The sequence below is a fragment of the Cynocephalus volans genome, chromosome 5, assembly GCF_027409185.1.
Source record: "Cynocephalus volans isolate mCynVol1 chromosome 5, mCynVol1.pri, whole genome shotgun sequence".
Taxonomy (NCBI): domain Eukaryota; kingdom Metazoa; phylum Chordata; class Mammalia; order Dermoptera; family Cynocephalidae; genus Cynocephalus; species Cynocephalus volans.
In genome coordinates, this window is record NC_084464.1 from 150534146 (window position 1) to 150551951 (window position 17806).

The 17806-nt window shown below is 42.4% G+C and overlaps 1 protein-coding gene across 1 annotated transcript in view; it reads left to right on the plus strand.

The window, feature by feature from the left end:
• Window positions 1-7966: 7966 nt before the first annotated feature.
• The window catches only part of ESR1 (estrogen receptor 1), a 294637-nt gene continuing 284797 nt past the window's right edge, over window positions 7967-17806 (plus strand). Inside the window, exons 1-3 of the mRNA XM_063098375.1 lie at window positions 7967-8091; window positions 14458-14798; window positions 14834-15323. Coding sequence (XP_062954445.1) covers window positions 7967-8091; window positions 14458-14798; window positions 14834-15323 — 956 coding nt within the window. The remainder of the gene's footprint in view (window positions 8092-14457; window positions 14799-14833; window positions 15324-17806) is intronic.

Genomic DNA, 17806 nt, shown 5'->3' on the forward strand with positions numbered 1-17806 from the left:
TGGAGCAGAATAGAGATCCCAGAAATAAATTCATGCACATACAGCCAACTGCTCTTTGATAAATGTGCCAAGAATACATATTGGGGAAAAGACAATTTCTTCAGTAAATTGTTGGGAAAACTGGATATCCATATGCAAAAGAATGAGACCAGACCCCTACCTCTCATCATATACAAAAATTGACTTAAATGGATTAAAGATTTAAATGTGAAACCTGGAACTATGAAACTACTAGAAGAAAACAGGGGAAACAATCCGTGACATGGGACTGGGCGAGGATTTTAAAAATAAGACTTCAAAAGCACAAGCAATAAAAACAAAAGTTGACAAGTGGTATTACATCAAACTACAAAGCTTTTGCACATCAAAGGAAACTGTTAACAGAGTAAGAGACAATCTACAGAATGGGAGAAAATATTTGCAAACAATAAATCTGACTAGGGGTTAATCTCAAGAATACATCAGGAATTTAACAGCAAAAAACCAAAAACAAATAACTCAATTGAGAAATGGGCAAATGATCTTAACAGACACTTCTCAAAAGAAGACATACAAATGGCCAACAGGCATGTGAAAAAATGCTCAACATCACTAATCATTAGGGAAATGCAAATCAAAACAACAATGAGATACTACCTCATTCCAGTTAGAATGGCTATTATCACAAAGACAAAAGAAGACAAGTGTTGGCAAGGATGTGGAGAAAAGGAAACACTTGCACACTGTTGGTGGGAGTGTGAACTAGTACAGACATTGTGGAAAACAGTGTGGAGGTTCCTCAAAAAATTAAAAATAAGCTTATCATCCGGTAGTCCCACTCTAGGTATATACACAAAGGAAATGAAGTTAGTATGTGGGAGAGATATCAGCATTTCTATGTTTATTGCAGCACAATTTGCAATAGCCAAGATATGGAATCAACCTAAGTGTCTAACAATGGATGAATGGATAAAAAAGTGGTATATATACATAGTGGAATATTATTTGGCCATAAAAAAGAATTAAATCCTGTCATTTGCAGCAACATGAATGGACTTGGAGGACATTATATTAAGTGAAGTAAGTCAGGCACAGAGACGCAAATACCACCTAATTTCTCTTATATGTGGAATCTAAGGGGAAAAAAAGTTGATAATATATAGGCAGAGAATGGAACAGTGGTTACCAGAGGTGTGTGGGGGGAGGGGACGTGAAGAAGGGGAGGGAAAAAAGGGAGAGGCTGGCCAGCAGCTACAAAATTACAATTAGATGGGAGGAATAAATTCCAATGTTCTATTGCACAGCAGGGTGACCGTGGTTAACAGTTAAGTTTTGTATATTCCATAATAGCTACTATTGAGGGGAGGCTTTGGAAAGCTTACACCACAAAGAAATGATAGATGCATGAGGTGATTGACAGATTAACTACCCCGACCTGATTATTATACAACATATATATGTATCAAAACATCAGATTTTACACCATAAGTATTACAATTATAATATGTAGTTTAAAATAAATAAAACAAAATTCAAAAAAGAAAAATTGGACAATTAGTGTTTTCAACTTTACTGATAATTTTGTTCATAAAAGGATTGTAAATTAGACTGTAGACACATTTGCCATTATAGTTCCAAGCATTTTAGCTGTATATCAAATCATCTTAATATCTGATATTTATTTGACAGTCTGCTTCAAAATATTTCTTTTTATCTTTGTGAAAGCCATAGTCCTTTTCTCAACATGACAGCAACAATTTTGTCAACAATCTACCACTTATTTGAGGAGTTTTAAAATCTGATGATGGATATTTACTTGTGCTGTGCAGTGTCTCAGTGGGAGCAATAGAAGGTGGCTTGCAATGGGTCTGAAAACACTGTAAAGTAGTAAAAACTGGCAGTGCAACAACTCACTTCCAAAAGCACACTCAGAGGTGTTATGTTAAGCAAAACTGTCATTTGTGAATGGCAGTCAGCAAGCCTTCAACAACAGCTCTTTACTTCATCTAGAACTTTTGGGCCACACAATTTCAGTCTTTATCACACTTTCTGTCACCTTCAATTCATTATTAGCTTGTGCTTCTGGGGCCCCAATAACTGTTAACTACTAGAGAAATAATGGTGCAAACCAGCAAGAAGAACTCACATTCCCTACATCATTGCATCTAATCTTTACAACAACTCTTTGGGTGGAATTGTCCCAAATTTATAGATGCATTTAAAAGACATTAATTTGTCAACAGTCATACAAACTCTAGGCAGTAGAGCTAATGTCAAACTAAAACATGTGAAAAGATGCTCGACCTCACTCATACTATTTTGAAAAGCATCAAAAAGTTCAAAGGTCCACCATATTTGTGAGGATGTGGGAGTTCTAATTATATGGCTACTATGAGGGCATTTGGCAACGTCTACCAAAATTAAAATCGCACATATTTACTAATGCAAAACTTGACTTATGTACAAAGTTACTAACGGTAGCATTGTTGGTAACTGCAAAATTTTGGGAACACACTTAATTGCCATTAAAAGGGAACTGGTAAAATAAATGATGATTCCTCCAGGCAGCAGTATAGTATGCAGTCATAAAAAATGAAGAAGGTGTTTATGTAGTGAAATAGAAAGATATCTAAATATATTATTAATTAAAACAACAACCAAAAAAAAAAAAAAAGCCACGAAAACAGGGTGCATGTTACTGTTTGGTTGTTTTAAAAAGAGTGTGGAAGTATGTGTGTATGTGTTTTCTTCCATGTGCATGGAGTAACTCTGGAAAGAAACTTCTAAAAACTGGTGACATCGGTTTTCTCCAGAGAGGGTGAAACTGGTGGGTGGCAGGCAGAAGAAGAAAGAGACTTTCCCAAAATGGCTTTGGAACTATGAGGGTACTTCAAAAAGTTCATGGAAAAATGGAATTGAAAGATAATATGAATCTTTCCATGAACTTTTTGAGGACCCCTCATATCTTTTGAAGTTTAAAACACAAACTGCATTCATTATATACTTAAAAATAAATGAAATAAAATTTTAAAATAAAATGATATCTGTAAAGCACATGGTAGATGCTCAATTAACAGCTATCAAGGTTTGCCTTATGCTTCTGGTGAGGCCTTAGAAGAGAGATATCAGCAAAGAATTCAACTCTAAAATGGATGTTTGGTTTTAGTCAAGTCAATCTGAAAGAAAAGCCCGAAACTGATGGTCATGTTCATACTGCAGTAGTTTGGAGTGAAATACTTCTCACCATCAACACAGCTTGCAAGGAAGCTCAGGCAATCTGGTTCCCTTTGCCAACCTCCCTCCTTCCCACCTATAGGTTGGGGTGAGAGGTGATAAAACTCTCAAGAATATACACAGTGCTATCACAGCCCTTGTGAGCGAGATCTGAAAGGAGTGCAGGCTCGGGCTTATGAGGTTATGGTTCAGAATTTCTACCGAAATTCCTTTAAACGAAGTGAAGAGTCTGGGGATGCAGGTGTTACTTACCACTTAGCGAGTGCTAGGTTATCCAAAATAGTAAGTGGGTATGGTGGGCAGAGGTGGGAAAGTCTGTTAAGTGTACGGTGAAGGTTGAATTTGGGCTGATTGGGAAACATTCATTTGAATGAATGTAGCATTTCTTTTTAATAATAAGCAGACTGATTGAGCAAGAACTATATTTAGTTTAGCCAGTCTTATTCCCATCCTGAAAAAGCTAAGTTGTCACGTCAGAAGAGGTCAAAGATCACATTTTGCGTGAAAGATAAGCCAATGGAAATGGAACTGTTAGACTTAAACTTTTGGGTATTTTACACTAGCACTTAGAAAAGGACTTTATTACTTTTTATGTTTTCTGTCTCTGTCATTGTAAGTAGCAAGGGAGGAAATTTTTGGTATTTGCAATACTCATACCTTCAGTCTTCCTTTGGGAAAATTATTAGCTCCTCTGAGTTGACTGCTATGGAACGTGTTCTATGAAAGCCATAACTCTACCCCCAGGCACTGCTTGTGCTATTTATTATATATTATTAACTGCTTACACAAGAACAAAGAGGATCCCCGTGAGGGTCAGAGGGACACATCCTTACTAAGACGCGAGAACAATTTACTTAGGCACTCTAGGAGCTAACCAAGGGATGGTTTGCTACAGCTCATTCTGTGTTGGATTTTTAAGCCTCTTGAGAAAAAATGAGAGGATATGCTTTGCATAGAGATACCTTCTCCCAAGTCCTGTGTTTTTCTGTTTCTATTTTTGCATTTCTACAAATTGGGATTTCCTTAGTTTAATCAGATTTCCCTTTTAAAAGTTCAAATACCTACATGTGAGGTAGGAATGGAAATTCGTTCAATCAGATATATTCCTATAAACAGCAGGCTTAAATTAAGGCCTTGAGCAAAATGGAATTTGAATGGGCTGGGGAGTTTGGGGGTGAGAAGTTGTAAAACTTGAACTCTTAGGCACCCTATGAAAGTGAGGCCTGAGAAAGTTGTGGTGAGGAGGGAGTGTTAGCGGCTGGGCCTGGGGGAAAGGGAGGTTCAGGGAGATGAGAGCACACATGCATGAGAAAGTGCATTGGCTGGTCAGGTGTTTTCTCCTGCTGTGAATTTCAATTAGAATTCTGGCTCTCCATGGGGTGCCTATGTTGAATAGGGGTTGAACAAGGGCAGGCCTGGAAAAACCTCAGAGAAGAGATGGGCTTGACAGCATGATAAGGAAGGAAGAGACAGGAAATGGAGAGGAAGGGCACAGTGGAGAAAAGGGAAACATGTTAGAATTTGTACAATTAGCTATTTATTATCATTTGGTATAAAAGTTTGTGTAATTATTTTTTTTCCCTGTAGATTCATGGTATGATAACCTGCTGGCAAGAATCACTAAAAGTAATGTCTTTATTCAACAATCAATCAAAAGTTTGCCCCTAAATTCTTCTGAATCTTTGAGTGTTTGTTATTCCTAATAATCTTTCTAATTCTTTTAAGAGGCTAATGATATTCTAGGAAGGCTAGCACTTTTTGATCATAAAGTGGTTTCCTTGATAAGTATCATAGCACAATGGAAAGGAGCTTTGATGTTTTTCAGATGAGATTCTCTTGGAAATTAAAATGTATCAAGTAAGGTTAAACAATTAATTTTTTTTGTTAAAGATGTTATATTTGCAAGTTTGTACATTTAGCAGATACAAAACATGTCTAATTTTTTTTAAGCTAAAAAGTCCAATTCAAATTGGATATATTTGGATATATATATCCTTTTCCCCATTTCTTTACCAGTGATTTGGGAATGTGGAATCAGTCTTGTTGTGTTTTCCAAAGAGTTGGGGATTTTCAAGACTCTAAGAATAGCTCATTGAGTTACCAAGATTATGCCTTAATTTGTTTAATGCTGTGCATGGCTCACATTAAAAGAAGGAATGCAGTATCTACCCAGAGAGACTGGGCATAATGATGTGCTGTAAGTTTGGAGATCCAGATTCTAGTCTAGTTCCTCTAGCTGCATGACCTTCAGCAAGTCTCCCATGTCTTCCTGGGCCTCAGTTTCTTTATATGTACAATGAAGATTTCGGAGTCAACAGCTCATAAAGGAACCATGTAATGGTCCATTATGTGATAGGAAATTAAGTTCTCAGAAAATTTGAATCTGTTTCTAAGTTTTTCTCCAAGCTCTGCTTCTAAATTCCAGACATTCTAGTCACTCCTTTTGAGTTAAGTCATTGAGGGAGTCAGTTAACAATGCAAGTGTGATGTCTGAGAGAGGTTGAAACATTCATGATTCAAGTAGTATTTTTGGGGGGCCAACTATGCATCAGGCATTGAACTAGGCAGTGGACTTGTGACTTGGAAAAGCACAGTCCCTGTGTCCCAATTTTGAATTTACAGGCCAGTGTGTGGAGGGGGGTGGGGGTGGGGTAGGGAGGGATACAGAGAAATAGATAAGAAATCCAACAGCATGATAAGGGCTATAATGGGAATGTTTAGGGAGATATGAGCATTCATAGGGGAGGCACACAGGAAATCAAGATTCCTGGTGGCTGTGATGTCTCAAGGGAGACTTGAAAGATGAATAGGAGTAAGTCAGATGAAAAAAGATAGGAGAAAGATTTCAGGAGAAGGGAACACTCCTACACTGTTGGTGGGACTGTAAATTAGTACAATCACTATGGAAAACAGCATGGAGATTTCTCAAACAACTGCAGATACATCTTCCATATGATCCAGCAATCCCATTTCTGGGTATATACCCAGAGGAATGGAAATCATCATGTCGAAGGGATACCTGCACTCCCATGTTCATCGCAGCTCTGTTTACAATAGCCAGGACATGGAACCAACCTAAAAGTCCATCAATGGATGATTGGATATGGAAACTGTGGTATATATACAGCATGGAATACTACTCTGCCATGAAAAAGAATGAAATACTCGCATTTGGAACAGCATGGATGAGCCAGGAGAAACTTATGTTGAGTGAAATAAGCAAAGCACAGAGGGATAAATACCGCATGTGCTCACTCATATGTGGGAGCTAAGAGAGAAAGAAGGAAGGAAAGAAAGACCACAGTGGTCTGTTGGACTTGCAGAGGGAGAGAGCACACCTAGGGATACAAACTGGAGTGGGGGAAAGGAGGAGGAGGAGGGAGGTTGGGGATAATTGGGTGGGGGACATGGGGTACAACTGCAATTTGTGGTAATGGGCATAGTGCCAGTATGGATCTGGCCCCCACATCATGGGCACGAGGGGTGACAATCAGCTTTGTATCTAATGAATATTCAGAACCAATTAAAAAAAAAAAGGTTTCAGGCAGAGTAACTGACATATTTGGATAGTTAGGCCCAAAGAGAGTCCAAATGGTTTGGGAACTTGAAATAATCCAATATGGCAGGAGCACAGTGCCTGTGGCAGAGGGTGGGAACTCTTGAGAAATGAGGATAATAGTTCAAGTTCTTTTGCTCTTGAGATAGATTATGCTTCCTCCAGGGCAGAGAATGGATAGCAAAGCAAAAGGATGGAGGCAGTGACCTTCCAAGAGAAGAGGGTGGCCTGAAACTAATAGTGCGGCTGAGGAAAGGGAGCAGACTCACAGATATCAAGGAGACAAATAAAAACTTGTAATAGATCAAATATAAAGCATGAGAAAGCTACTCAAGGCTGAGGGCTGGATATTTTTGCTTGTACAGTTACATGAACAGTAGTGCCATTTGATGAAATAGGAAACAGAGGAGGAGCAGGTGTGGGGAAAAGATCAGTTTATTTTGGGCAAGTTGAGCTTCAAATGGTTAGTACACAGTAGATACGCAGTAAATATTTATAGAATGAATAAACGTGCAAGTAAAAATGTCTAATAGGTATCTGGAAATGTGGATCTCTTAGCCAGGAAATAGATCTTGGTTTCAGATTCCTATTTTGAAGTTTTCAATGTATGGATGAAACTTAAAACCCTGGCAGTGGTTGTGATCATGCAGGGGAAGGAGTGTAGAGGAGAGAAGAGGGTCGAGGGGCTGAATGCAGAGAACTGATCCCTGAAGGCAGGCACAGGAAGAGGTGCTCTCAGAAGAGCCTGAACAGGAGGGGCCATTCAAGTAGGACTGAACGCCAAACCCCTCGAAGTAAGCTCTGTGAGGGCAGAGATTTTTGTTTTGTTAATTTGGGGGTACCTGCTATTGTGTCCCCCAAAGTCATATATTGAAGCCCTAACCCCCAATGTGATGCTATCTGAAGATAAGGTCCTTAAGAGGTCATTAAGGTTAAATGAGATCAGAAGGGTGGGGACATACTCTAACAGGACTGTGGCCATATAAGAGGAGGAAGTCTCTTTCTCTCTTTTCCTCCTCCCTGGCATGTGAGGGCAAATTGAGAAGGCGGCCATCTGCAAGTCAGGAAGAGGGTCCTCATCAGAACCTGACCATGCTGGTGTCCGAAGTTCAGATTTCCAGCCTCTCAAACTGTGATAAAGTAAATTGCTGTTTCTGAAGCCACCCAGTCTATAGTATTTTGTTATGGCAGCCCGAGATGACTAAGACAGTGCCCAACATAGAAATGGTCCTGGTAAATAGAGATCATCAAGAATTTTTGAGTGAATTGAATGGACGAGTCATTCATTGGCATGCTTATGAACGTATTACTGCTTCAACTCGGTATGACTGTAATTGAGGGGGTTAGGAGAGGGGACAAGCACGTGCTAGCATGGGAGACCTGCATGCTTAGGAAGAGTGGGAGGGAGCTGTGGGCTCAAAACAGGAGGAAAGACCTGAAAAGGCTCAAAATGCACAAATCTCCTTTTTTTTTTCTTTTCTTTAATAACCGTTTGGCTAGGCCTGATTCTGAAATTGAGAATGGTTCTTGGTTGATTATGTTGTGTGTGTGTGTGTGTGTGTGTGTGTGTGTGTGTGCGCTCGCGCATGCGTGTATGTGTGTATAAAGGTCCTTCTTAACATTAGATAAGACTATCTGAATCTAAGTGAACATAGGCACAATCTGGATATTGCTGTCCCCAGAGAAATAATACCCTAAGCTGGCAATGAGATTTCTCAATTAAACAACAGATAAAGGAAGGAAGAGGGACACAGTGTAACAATAATTGGAATAACTGGAATTCTTGTATCACTCACGGCACAGTGAAAGTACCTTCTAAATTGTCTTCTGCTATATGTAATACAGGTGAATTATAGAAAAATATTCCAAAATATTTTAAAAAATAAGTTTTCCAAGAAAATATAACGTGAAACTTACTAAATTCTATTAAGCTGTGAATTAAATTTAAATAATTTATTGATTCACAATGAAGAATAGCCATTCTGCTTGACAACCAAAAAGTCAAACTATCTTTCTCAAGTTCTGGGTAGGAAGTCAGAAAATGGCATCAGAAGTCACAGGTTTTGTAACCATAAGGGTCTTTGGCTGGATCGTTGGTTTACAAATCATGCCTTTTTCCCTTAGAGTGGCAGTGGGGGAAAACAGCTGTATAGAAACATGTCAAAGAATGCTGATTCCATTTGGCTTCTTGTTAACTAGTATCTTTTCAGGCATAGGTAACATTTGATCATGTTGAAAGCCTGTGTGACACTTAAAAAGTCCATGAATAATGTTAATATAATTCTATATCTTTGAGGGTCCCCATCCTGGGACGAGGGGCCTGACTGAGAAGATAGCTCTGTACCTTGATGCTGGTAAAGTTACATGCCCAGCCCCTGGCTGGTTGTGTCATTGGTGGGAAATGGGGTCTATGCACTCCAGTTTGTAAACGATCATCTGAGCCAGGTGGCAAACTAAATCTATGGTAATAGAAATCAGAACAATGGTTGCCTATAGGGTTGGGGGTTGACTAGACTGGACACAAAGGGAACTTTCTGGGCTGATGGGAATCGTCTATACTTCCATTGCAATGTTGTTGCATGGTTATATCCACCTATCCAAACTCATCAAACTGTGCACTTAAGATATGTGCATTTCACTTTATTAAGTTCTGCCCTCAAAAACAAAAATCCAAGGTCAGATGATAAAAGTCCAGGAGCTAATCAAAAACCCTTAAAACAAACAACTAAACTATCTTTAAAGTGAGCAGAAACTTAAAAAAAAAGTCATTATTCTTCCACTTTAAAGAGAAACAATGATGTCAAATAAATGCTCAAAAACAAGTTCCCAGACAGCGTTTATAATCAGTATTATGATCAGTTTGAACATAGATAAACCTTCACATCTCAGAGTAAAGGAACCATTTCTAGTAGTATAATCTATTATGGAGATATTTCCACATTTATTTTCTTTCATGTTTCTGTTAGAGGAATAATGTTTTTGTAAATGTAAAAAGCTTTTAATGGAGCTAGAGAGGAGCTATGTTTGGTCATAGTACTATCTGGTTACGAACTAAAAATTCAGAGCTCTCTTGTGAATCATGCTGCCAAGAATTGCAGGCTTAAGCATCGAGATTGCACGAATTTGAATTTTGACTTTATGGCCCCAGTCGGCATGAAGATACGAAGATAATTTCTTAGCAAAAACAGTTTTAAAAATGGTAGAATGTCACACGAAAAGTCAGCTTTTAGAGATGATTATCCAGGCAGATGTGATGTTATTTTATCCTGTTAAGTGTCTGGATTAATAAATTAGCCAATATTTGATGACCTAACTTGACCCTGCACAGTGCTAGGCACTTAGAATTCCCAAATAACTCTAGCCAGACCTTGTCCTCAAAGAGCTTTTGAGCAGGATGAGGGGATGAAAAAGAAAGAAATAACTCTAATTCAAGGAGGAATGTGATAAATGCATGAGAACTGCCACAGGAGTTCAGAGGAGAGAAAATTTCCTTCGAGTAGGGAATAAAGGAAGGCGTTATGAATGTGGTAGCATTTGGGTATGCTTTTCTCTGACAAGCCAGGAAAGTGGGAGTCCTAGGCAGAAAAGAAGAAATGCTCTGGGTAATCAGAAAAACTTTGAGTTCTTGGAGTGTCAAGTTTTTGTTTGGCTGAAGCATAGGCTACAGTCATAGGAGATAGACTAGAAAGGATGGTTCTGGGCAGAGAAGAAGACCAACTCCTGGGAAAGCTGTGCTCTGGGTGAAAAGTGGAGCCGGGTTATGACAAGACGAATCCTGAAGCACTGTAAGAAGCCAAGAAAATAAACAGGCAGCAGAATCTAGGAAGAAGTTGGGGAGGAAAGAGGCAGAGATGTCCTTAGAAGGCTCTTACAACAGGTAAGGGAATGAGGGGTTGAAAGGGGGCGACAGAGATGGGATGAAGAGGGAGAGTTTGCAAAGTTAAAGTGGTCAGGAATTGCTCCTTGATCAGGTAGCGAAGGCAAGAGAAAGTCAGCTCTCAACGACAATGCTGAGATTTTAACCCGGGTGACTGGAGGCACAGTGATGCTAGGCACAGACATAAGGAATTTGAGGGGAATGCCATGTTTGGGGGAAAGAAAATGACGACTCATACTTAAGCCAGAATGCCCAGGGGACTGCTGGAAAAGTGGGTCTGGAGATACATTTGGCAGTGGAGCTAGAGAAGGAGACTTTACGCTTCTCATTTGGAAGTGCCAGCAAGTCACAGCGGCGGGTGTGTGTGTCCAGCGTGAGAGCGTAGAGAAGGAAGAGAGAGCGGGAGACCAAGCGTGAAGTTGTCGCTAGAGGCACTAGAAGGAAATTGACACAGTGCGGCCTGTGTTCCCACCCACGGACACCCAGACCGGGGATGAATCTTACCAAGGAGAGTGTGAAAGACAGTGCTGGAGACAAAGTGGTCAAGAAAACTGCATTTTTTGAACATCTTGGACTCACTTGGATTGTAAGTTTCTGAATAATCAAAGGCTACGAGGAGATAGCTAAGCTTCTTACCCTTCCTGTGTTAAAGGCACATGTTCGCAGATTCCCTTTCCTTTCTCCCTCTCTCCTTTCTTTCATCCTCTCTTTTCTTTTTTTTCCTCTCCTGTCCTTTCTTCCCTCCTTGCATACTCCTATTTTATTTCAGACCGGCCTAGTGCATGGGTGGCCATTGTTGACATTTGGTAAGAGCCATTGTCATCAGGATTCTCCACTGTCAACAGGAGTCACCACTGTCACCAACAAAGGGTAACCATCCTTCTTTTCGATACTTATTTATATTCAATATTTATTGTCATTGCTGGTGTGGTGGGAGCTCTTCTGTGCTCCAAGACCACAATACTTTGGGTATTTCAAAGCACAAAAATATAGATTTGCGTTATGACATCATTAACATTTTTATGACTTTCTACTTCTTTCTTTGTACTGGTCTCAAGAGCCAGTCATAAATCTCTTGGTAAAACTGCATAGTGTCCCTGGGCCAGAGACTGGCCACTCCTGGCATTGTGATTAGAGTCATTCAATACCCAAAGCGGTGACTAATGTCTGGCAACAAAGGCTCCACTAGGCATCATGTGTCCTGGTACCCTGGGTGCAGGCACAGTAGGAGAACCTTACATTACATGTGTTAGTACCATGGTCAAGGGAAAGGTTGAGGACCAGGTGGATCCATGTGGGCACCATTGGGAAATGAGAGACCTCTCCCTGTGACCAATACCAGTACAACTTGAAAGCCTAAAATTAGTTTAAAACAAAGGTACCCACCTTTGTCTTATCTTCATCTCCTAGGCTTTTAATAATATATATTTTTTCACGTGTTTACAAAAAGCAGTCAACTGAGCTATTTGTGGAAAGGTTTGTGGGTTTGGTTAACTAGGTGGAGGAGTATTACGTTTCAGCTGGAAACACATCCCTAGAATGCCAAAACATTTATTCCAAAGTCTGGTTTCCTGGTGCAATCGGAGGCATGGCAATAGTGTGTCTGTTCAGAGACTGGGGGCTGGGGCCAGCAAGGCATTTGATCCAAGTGTATCCCAGAAGGCTTTTATTGTTAAATTATATTCTTTAGGAAAAACCGCCCATGTCACATTTTGTAAACTTGATATCCATACACTTTTGACTGGCATTCTATTTTAGCCATAAGACTATGATTTACAGCAAGCCTGTTTTTCCTCTTGCTTAGGATGGCAGCAGAAAGCATGGGACACTCTCCATGCTTCAAGGGCAAGGGGCAGAGGGGGCTGGAGTTTCTTCTCCCCAGTAACGCTCACTCTAGCTGCACCACAGTGCTCTCCATGAGCAGACAGCAAGTCTCCCCTCACTTCCCAGTGCCATTCATCCATCTCTGTGCAGCAGCCCAGCTGCCGTGTCTGCCGGGAGGGGCTGCCAAGTGCCCTGCCTACTGGCTGCTTACCGAATCCCTGCCATTCCACACACAAACACATCCACACATGCTCTGCCTCGCTCACACACCGAGCCACTCGCACATGTGAGCACACTTCCTTCCTTCCCACTGTCTCGGTCCTCGACTCCTACAAGCCCATGGAACATTTCTGGAAAGACGCTCTTGATCCAGCAGGGTAGGATTGTTTTGATTTCTCTCTCTCTCTCTGTAGCTCTAGCATTTCGAGAAAGCACCTTACCTTTCTGGTCAGTGTCTGTATCCTAGCAGGGAGATGAGGACTGCTGTTTTCCATGGGGGTATGTCTGTGTCTCCTTTTTCTTTCAGGACTTGTAGGATTCTTTGTGCCATTTGTATATAATTTGGCAGGTTCCGATCTTTTAAGAGCCCTATGAAGTGCTTTTGCATGTGTTTAAAAAAGCATTTGAAAATTGAAAGTGTGATTTACGGAAACTAAATCATCTGTAAAAAATTGCTTTGAAAAGTAATGGTTGCTGGCCATAAAGAGAAATATCTGTGATTCACCTAATGTGTTTTTAACCCTTTCTTTGCTTATAATCTATATTTATTAATACTAAACAATTTTGGCTTCCCATTAAATCAGCTGCATCTGATTATTGTCCAAAAATATTCTGTTTTGTAAGAATTAAATAAAATTTGTACTTATTAGTATAATATATTTAAAAGTCTTACTATTGGTAACATTTATACATGCCATAAACATTTTGTCAGGTACTCTATTGGGTGTTTGGGATAGCAATTAAAGCAAAGTATTAATAGTTGTATCCGAGTCTATTTGGCAGGAGCAAAGGAAGTTTATTACAAAGTATAAACTATCCGAGATTATAGATGCATGATTTACTTACCATATCTTTTGTCTCATTAATAGGTATATATATGTGAGTGTATGTGCTTGCTTAGTTAGCCTTTAATTCAGTTAAAAACTTTTTTCTATCTCTTTTTCATCCGGATATTTGATTCTGCATATCCTAGCCCAAGTGAACTGAGAAGGTCCAGTTGTAGGATTAAAGAACAGAAATGCACAAATACATTTTAAAATTTGTTGGTTAGACAAATGATGTAATGTAATTGCCAAAGCTTTGGTTAATGACCTGAGGTTATGTTTTGTATGAAAAGGTCCCATTTCCAATTTAGTTTCCTGAAGTTTTGGTTGCATAACCTGTGGAAGGCATGAACACCCATGTGCGCCCTAACCAAAGGTTTTTCTGAATCATCATTCACATGAGAACTCCTAATGGGAGCAAGTACAGTACTGTGGTCCAACATAAACGTACATGTCTGGCTGGAGAATCTCTGAACCTGTGGCTGGAAGGGACCACTTTGGGAGCATTTTGCAGATGAGTAAACTGAGGTTCAGCAGCATTCTCCTGATTGCAAAATGCAGCTCTTCCTACATATACACCTTGAATCTCTGCCTCCCTCTCCTCAGATGCCTCCTATCAGTTCCCGCGACCGCTAAATATAGCTGTCTGTGGCTGGCTGCGTATGCAACCGCGCACCCCATTCTATCTGCCATATCTCAGTTACAGAGTAGTCCTGCCCAGGGTCATTCTATGTACACAGTACATATTTCTAGCCAACCAGGAGAGTGAATCAAACAGAAAGAGAGACAAACAGAGATAGATTGGAGTCTGGCACGGGGCACATAAGACAGCACATTAGAGAAAGTCGACCCTGGGATTAGTCTTCCGCGTTTGTTTTCAGCCTCGTCTTCCCTTATGGCACCTTTACGAGATCCTTCTGCGCCCCCGCCCCCCTAAAGTGAAGTTCAGCCTCCATCCAGCAGCGACGAGTAAAGTTCAGGGAAGCTGCTCTTTGGGTTCGCTCCAAAACGAGTTGTGCCTGGAGTGATGTTCAAGCCAATGTCAGTGCAAGGCAACAGTCCCTGGCCGCCTTCCAGCACCTTTGTAGTGCATATGAGCTGGGGGGACCAGGACTTAAAGTTGGAGACCCGGGAGCCAGGAGTTGGCGGAGCGCGCTCGCGCCCGGGCTGACTCGCTCGCGTCCGGCCGCGCGGCTGCAGCGGACCGGCCGGCTCCCGGGACAGGGCCATGGCCACAGCTCGCCTCGCGCCGGGACCTGCGCCGCGCCGCCTCTAACCGCGGGCTGTGCTCTTTTTCCAGGTGGCCCGTCGGCTGCTGAGCCCTCTGCCGCGCGGGGAGACGGTTTGCGCCTTGCCCGCGGCCACTGACCATGACCTTCCACACCAAAGCGCCCGGAATGGCCCTGCTGCACCAGATCCAAGCGAACGAGCTGGAGCCCCTGAACCACCCGCAGCTCAAGATCCCCCTGGAGGGGCCCCTGGGCGAGGTGTACGTGGACAGCAGCAAGCCGGCCGTGTACAACTACCCCGAGGGGGCCGCGTACGAGTTCAGCGCCGCGGCCGCCGCCTCCGCGCCCGTCTACGGCCAGTCCGGCCTCGCCTACGGCCCCGGGTCCGAGGCGTTCGGCGCCAACGGCCTGGCGGGCTTTCCTCCGCTCAACAGCGTGTCCCCGAGCCCGCTGGTGCTGCTGCACCCGCCGCAGCAGCTGTCGCCCTTCCTGCAGCCCCACGGCCAGCAGGTGCCCTATTACCTGGAGGACGAGCCGAGCGGCTACGCCGTGCGCGAGGCCGGCCCTCCCGCGTTCTACAGGTACCCGCGCCCGCGCCACGTCGGGGTGGCCGCCGCGCGGCCGGCGGGAGGGAGCCCGCGAGCCCGGGGACTGCGCCGCCCGCCGCCCGCCGCCCGCCGGAGGCCGCAGGACGCGGGGCCGGGCACCCCGGCCGCGGGAGCCGAGGGAGCTGCGGGAGCCGCGAGACGCACGACCCGAGGGCGCGCGCGGGGAGCCCGGGGCGAGCGCGCGGCCCAGCTCGGGGACGGTCGTGTGGAGTCGGCGCCGGAGAGTTAAGTTCTCGGCGCGGACAGTTTTAAAAACAAAATAGTTCCCCGCCGCCCTACGTCTGTGCAGGGGGCAGGTCCGAAAGGCCGCGCGCCTGAAGCCCGCGCGAAGCAGCGGCTCTTTGTGCGGGAAACACCCCGACGCCAACACACACGACGCTTAAGGTGCAGGTGCACGAGGCAAAGCCCCGGTTTGCTATTTAAAGCTGGAGGTGTTTGGGGTTCGGGGAGCTCAGGAGAGTTTTATGATGATTTATTGTTCTAATGTTTTGTTTTAATTTGCTCGCAAAATTTCATTTAGAATTTCGGATTGGAAACCCGCAGGTTCTCATGAGGACGATGGTTCTGGGGGAAGCGATGCCTGTCACTCGCTTGCCTCCCCTTCGTCTGCCTCCCGTGTTCATGGCCTTTAGGATTGAATTGGTTACTCAGAAGAGAGACAGGAGTTGAGTGAGTCCCAGCAAGTTTCTGGCTTCTGAGTTAGCTGGCTGAGTCCCTACTGGAGCGCTTTGCTGGCATGTGACTTCCGACAGCAGCAAGTTTGTAGGTGTCCCGTGAGTTCCAGATATGCCATATCGAAGCACGAGTGCTTTAAGATAATCTTGTGCTTGCTCAATTACATGTCTGGCCTACCAGGCAGAGAATGGCCCTGGAGTGGAGCGCGGGCCCAGCTGAGTTCTGCACCTTGCAGTCGCTGTGGAAGAAGCGTTGGCAGTCCAGGACACAGGAGAACACTTCCTAACTTAAGTGCTGAGGTGGTTCTTTCTTCCTCTTCCCTCCCTCCTATTTTCCCTTTGACAGTTTCCCCTTCCTCTTCCTGGTGGGCCTGTGAGGGCTTAGGTGGGCGCTTCTGGTGAATACCTGTGCCCAAGGTGTCCACAGAACAGAGATACCCTGGACCGGGTTTGGGAGGCGTCAGGGCGCCCACATGGCTGGATGCTGAGTTAGGTATTTCCCGACTTTTGCTGTTGTCAGGACTTGCCTCCTGCCCTCGCCCAAGCCTCTTCTGCACTGCAAGCCATGGACCATTTTCTGTTCAGTGATCTATTCCCAGAGATATTTATGGCAGAGAAACAGGGCTAAGGTGCAGGTTGGCCCCAGAGGATACTGAAGGGCAAATTATTGGGTTCTCCAAGTATGTACCTTCAACCCTTTTAGAGGAATTTAGAGCATCTCACAGCCAAGCAGGTCCAGTCTGAATTATTACTTAACAGACAATGAACAAAACTTTTAAAAGTTGGCACATTTAAAGTTAGTTTTACTTGTTTTAATTCAGGGTTAAAATGGAAAGAGAAAGATTTCTTTTGCCCACTTTTCTTTCTTTTTTTTCAAATGGGAGAACAAAATACAGCGATTAAGTCTAATTCATACGTTTTTAAACTACTTGATATGAAGGAAGGCATTGATATGATGTGGATTCCATAACCTTATGATGGACTCCAGAAACTATTTTCTTTTCCATTTAATTTTCAGCTCTTTTATTGCAAATTAATGCCACTGAATTTCAATGGGCACTAATGAGACTGCTCCTTGCTGGATTATTTACTGCCTGGCTAATAATTACAAAATGAGCATGGTCAAATAAAGAGGGGATCACATTTTATTCAAAATTGTTCATCATCCCAGTGGCAAATAATATCACTATAATATGCCCCATGTTAAACTTCTTGCATTAAATGATATTCAAATACTTTTAGAATAATAAAAAATGACAGGGAACTTTAAAAAAATAGTGTAAAAAACTTGCACAAATGGGATTCTGTGTTGAAATTGTTTTAGAATGATTTTTCCTGTGTAGCTTATTTCCCATAACATCCTTCCACTTTTATTAGAATTCTGCCTCTTATTACCCAGAGAGAAAGAGATGCGTCTATTCAAATGTTTCAAATGGACAGATGTTATTTAATGTTTTTTCCCCTCTCAGTTTTCCTGTTTGAATAACTCTGGGTAAAAAGAAAAGAACTGATGAGACTCTTCTAGGAATCTTTACTTTTCTGATCTTTTACTTTAACTACTTTTTAAAAGTAGTTATCAAGAGTTTTGGGACTGATAGTGGTATTTTCAAACTGCTTCTCATGACCCGGAGGATCATGAAATCATTTTAGTGAGTCTACAACATTTTCTTAAAAGTAGCAAAACAGAAAAGAATATAATAGAAAGTATTAGGGTGCACAATATTTAGTAAAGGTAAATTTTGTTTTCTTAAAATTCGGTTTAGTTATACATGCTTGTGTGTG